Below are 4,630 nucleotides of genomic sequence, written 5' to 3'. Positions count from 1 at the left end.
ATTATGTCGATTGTCGAGTCTTTTGAATTTGATCTAAATGGATCCTGAAGACAGTTTTGTAACTTTTTGTTATTACACATTCGACACATTAATCGTTGTTAAATAATAAATAAATCGTAAATTATCAATTATTTTGATGTTGAATCTTTTATTATTAATCCTCTTGTCTGTGATGATAAGGAGGATTTTTAAGTCATATTTCTGATTTTTTTGGAGAACGGTTTTTTATGCTCTAGCACAAATTTTAAACCCACGAATTTTGACCTCCACACACATTTATAATAATTATATTAATTTGGTCGCATAGGACCTTTTAAACACAATTTTATACACACACAGATTTGTTACATTAATTAATATTAAAAACAATAGTTAACTATGTATGTCGGCGCGTGTTACAGTTATCAGTTTGCAATTGTTAATGACAAAATAATGTTAATAAACTAACACGTCATTCGGCGTAGTTAATCTTTATACAATTAACTTATAAAACTATGATATAACAGCTATGTAAATAACATGATTGTATTTGTATAGTGAAAGTAGGTAATGCCTAACTGTAAATATTAGAAATAACTTCCTGACAAGCAGACGAGACGTCGTAAATTTTTCATTTAAAGTTGAAATGATTAGTTAGAGTTATGGGTAATAACATGCAGTATTATAAACCTTAATTAATCATCTCACTGGACATCGTTTTTCGCGATGAAAAAGTGAAGTGTAAGTACTAAGAGTCGGTGGCAAATGCTTAAATCCCTATAATTAATTATTAAGTAATTAATAATAAGTATACATACTAATACATACATATATAATACTGGGGAGTAACGACCCCACGGACCCGAGTGCTCCAGAGAGTCGGTCAGGGTCTCCGTCTCCGGCGTGTCTTCGTCGGTCGGAGTGGACTCCAAGAGGACCCGCAGGACTCTCGGCTCTGGCTTGCCTTCATTGGCCGTCCAGAGAGGAGTCGTTAGAGCTATATGCTCCAGGGGTGGAAGTGAAAGATGCATAAGACGCGAGTTGGCACAGTGGATGTTAACAGCCACTGGGTAGAAAGCGGCGCACACCTCTCGACACCCCTGAGCCGCTCACACCGATGTTGCCCCTGGTCGTCTTCGCGACGGCAGTTTCAGGGGCCTATCTAATGCACGGCAAGTCACCACCTGCCTCGATAACTTGTGTAAACCTTGTTATGGCAGGTGTCTTTACAATAGCCCAGTCTCATAGTCCACCCAAACTTCAATCCATAGACCGGTATTCTGTTCACTTTTTTCTACAATAGTCCCAATGCCTGCTGAGACCGGTTCATGGGTGACTATTGTTGCACCTGTAAACGGGTCCCACCAGGCGTTCTACATGACATTAAAGCTCTCCAAAGGGTCTCTACGTGTTGGATCTATATCCCCACGCAAGCCTATCAAAAAAATGATCCCAAAAAAAAGTAAAAAAAAAACAAAGTATACATTACATACATTCTTTTTTATCATATCGCAAATAAAATTGCGACGGCAGATAACGCTGTTTTAACTAGATTATGTTATAAAATGCAACATGTATCAATAGCCTTATTAAGTACACATGTGCTGTGCATACCCGACTTAACAGCCATTAGAAAACGCATTCCATTACATATTTTATTCCTGGGCAATAAGTTTCAAATTCAAACTGGCATTCCAATGGCTATTACGGCTTTTTTCCATATTAGTAGGGTAGGATAGAACCTTGAATTTTCTGTTGGAAGTGTAACGGTGGCGGTGCCCAAAAAATACGTCAACATTTTTTTACTGCGGCATTTTATTATCTAATAATTGGTAAAAACGTTTGTGTATCAAAACTAAAGAAAAATTACGATTTGTTTTAGTTAAATGATTGTTGTTTTAATTTATTTTTTTTGTAAAAGACGTGCAAGTAAGAATAAAAATCTTTGTAAGCGTATTTTTGATCTAATATACTTAATCTCCTGTATCGAATAACATATTATTATTAAATACATATTAATATATATGATGTTTAGTCTTCGGCTCGACCTATTTACAGTGCGTAGACTCGTATTCCTAATCGCAGCGGGTTAAAAGTTTATCATTAAACTCATTACGTACAGGGTTACACTATCGGAAACCGGTTTATTTATCATTTTATGTGATTTATGGGAAAGTTCCTTGCTGGATACTGTTTAAAGCAAGGGAGGTAGGGACACACTTATCCCACGCACGCAACGTATGCAATGCATTGCATACTTGTCATACGCAACGCATGACAAGTATGTTTCTAAGCATACAAATTTCAGGGTTCAGATTATCATAATGCATTGCATTATAGGTTGCATATGTGGGATTAGTGTGTACCACAATTATGGTATTTATAGAAATACTAGCTTCTGCCTGCAACTTCGTCTGCAAAAAATATCCTATGCCAATCCTCAGGGTTCAAACTATCTCCATAACAAATTTCATATCTAACAGACAGACAAGACAGACAGAATTACTTATGGCAGTAGGGATGTAATTTTTGCTTAAAGTAAAAAACATTAGACACAGATTTTTCAAATTACATACATATATATTAATCTAGGTGACTGCCTGTCTTAGGCTTCCATGGACTTCATTACCTATTCGACATGAGATGAATGTTAAGAATTAGCCAAGTTACCAATAAAAAATCAAAATTTCCACTTGGTCGTAAGCACTAGTTCTTTAACTACTTATCGAATAGTATAACTTTTGCTTCTAAACACAAGAGTCCTCAAGTGCTGCATAACCGTAGGAGCCTCCTTGCCAAGTTCCGCAGCCTCCTCCATGGAGTCGGGCAGGGGTGCGCCGAGGGTCTCCGGCGCCAGCAGCACCAGCAGGCCGGACACCAGCGCCAGAACGCCGAACACCAGGAACGGGAGGTGCAGCCACACTACCGCCGCCTGAAAGAATCCCAACAACACATCACACAGTCAATACCAAAGTGCGCCCATATCTTGCATAATCAGATTGAGCGGATTCGGGCAATCCGCAGACTCACCGGCCTAGAGCACATTATACTTTTGACATTTTCTAACGGGAACGTGCGTGAACTGCAGAGGACACTGCGGTGCCGCAAAATCGAAAATCGAATATGCAAGAGTAAAAGAGAGGCAAATAGACGAACGAATGAGCAAAGTGGTTCCCCTCTCCTTCTATGTGATTCTTCTATCCCCCTTTTTATTAGCGCTAAGTGACATTTGTTGTGCTTAAGTTTACAATTTGGGCCACGAGTTGGCAGACTACACACCAAACCCAAGGGAGCGCATTCTTTATGAATTGCCAATGTCAAGTTAAGAAATTTTGATTCAAGGCGACATTTAGATGGCGATTGCACATGTGCTACTGCTGCAGCGGGAAGAATGAGTTCTCGTGGTCGTCTTCCTTGGCAAATTGCGGTGCTGTCCATGCAGCATTACACCGTAAATGCAATGTAACCTTAAGGTTACGTTGCTGATGCAGTGCTATTGCAATGGGAACGCTAGCGTAGTCTCAATCCAAATCTATCCTTTAGGCGACAAAATAGCACTCCCCGCAATGCACACACACAATCAATCGATGTGCTGTGTTTTGGCACTTACCAAGCCTGGCATGAGCGGCGCTAGAATTCCACCAACCCGTCCGATCATAGAGCAATAAGACAGCAGACTGGATCTGTAGCGCGTTGGGAACAGTTCGGCGGTGTACACGTAGAGGGCCGACGCCACGCCGGCGATACACATCTTGCCGATCAGATACACTGACAAGGACAGCCAATAATTTCCTAAAATTAAACACCAATCCTGGATAAAAGGGTAGAATGTCGTCTGCAGTCTGTCTACAGTCTACATCTCACGTTATGTACTTCTATGTCACTGGCAAAAATAAAGTAATAAACCATAGAACAACACACACTACATTAACCATTTTATTGGTTTTAAAATATGTATAAAGAAATCACCAACATATTTAATGTGTATTCCAATACCAAACTGCAATTACAATTCTAACGAGAGACAAACTCACCTTTAGATATAAATATAAAAGCAACTTGACAGGCTCCAGTTATCCAAAATCCTGTCACTAACACAGTCTTCCTCCCAATTCTATCCAGAAGCAAAACAGCGATCCAATAACCCGGGATTTCGACGGCAATCGTAGCAGAATAATTAAGATATTTATTTCCAGATATCCCTATGGAACATATCGTTAAGCCGTAATACATTAAAATCGATGAGATCCACCATATTGGTGCAACTACACAACGTAATAATATTGGCTTATGTTTGAAGACCAGACAAATCAACCACGGTTCTGTAATATCTTCTCTTTTCGTCTCAAAATCTTTTACGCCCTTGAAATCATTTATAGTCTTTTCTCTCAGAGATCTTCCGTTTATTTCAGCAGCTTCCTTCAAGATATCCAGGGCTTCTTGATAACGGCCTTTGCTTATCAGCCAGCGGACTGATTCTGGCGCAATCCAGAAATAAATCACGAACACGAATAGAGGTAAGTAGATGATGAGGATGAGATGCCTCCAGTAAGGTTCCATCCAGGCTATCGGGCCCAATATCGTCTTCCCTATAGCGAGGCATGTGCTCATGCTGCTACCGATTACTACTCGGTATTTGGGTCCAACATAT

At 39.6% G+C, this 4,630-nt stretch overlaps 1 protein-coding gene across 1 annotated transcript; it reads right to left on the bottom strand.

Annotated features, from left to right (window-relative positions):
• Positions 1-2,701: 2,701 nt before the first annotated feature.
• On the bottom strand, positions 2,702-4,590 carry LOC134651720 (solute carrier family 22 member 6-like). Its single transcript, XM_063506821.1, has 3 exons — positions 4,339-4,590; positions 3,590-3,790; positions 2,702-2,911 (listed from the first exon to the last, which is right to left on the bottom strand). The coding sequence occupies exons 1-3, from the start codon at positions 4,588-4,590 to the stop codon at positions 2,702-2,704; spliced, it is 663 nt and encodes a 220-aa protein (XP_063362891.1).
• Positions 4,591-4,630: the final 40 nt, after the last annotated feature.

This window comes from Cydia amplana, chromosome 10 (genome assembly GCF_948474715.1).
Source record: "Cydia amplana chromosome 10, ilCydAmpl1.1, whole genome shotgun sequence".
Lineage (NCBI taxonomy): Eukaryota > Metazoa > Arthropoda > Insecta > Lepidoptera > Tortricidae > Cydia > Cydia amplana.
The sequence above is the reverse complement of the archived record's forward strand: the minus strand, read 5'-3'. Positions and strand labels throughout refer to the sequence as shown.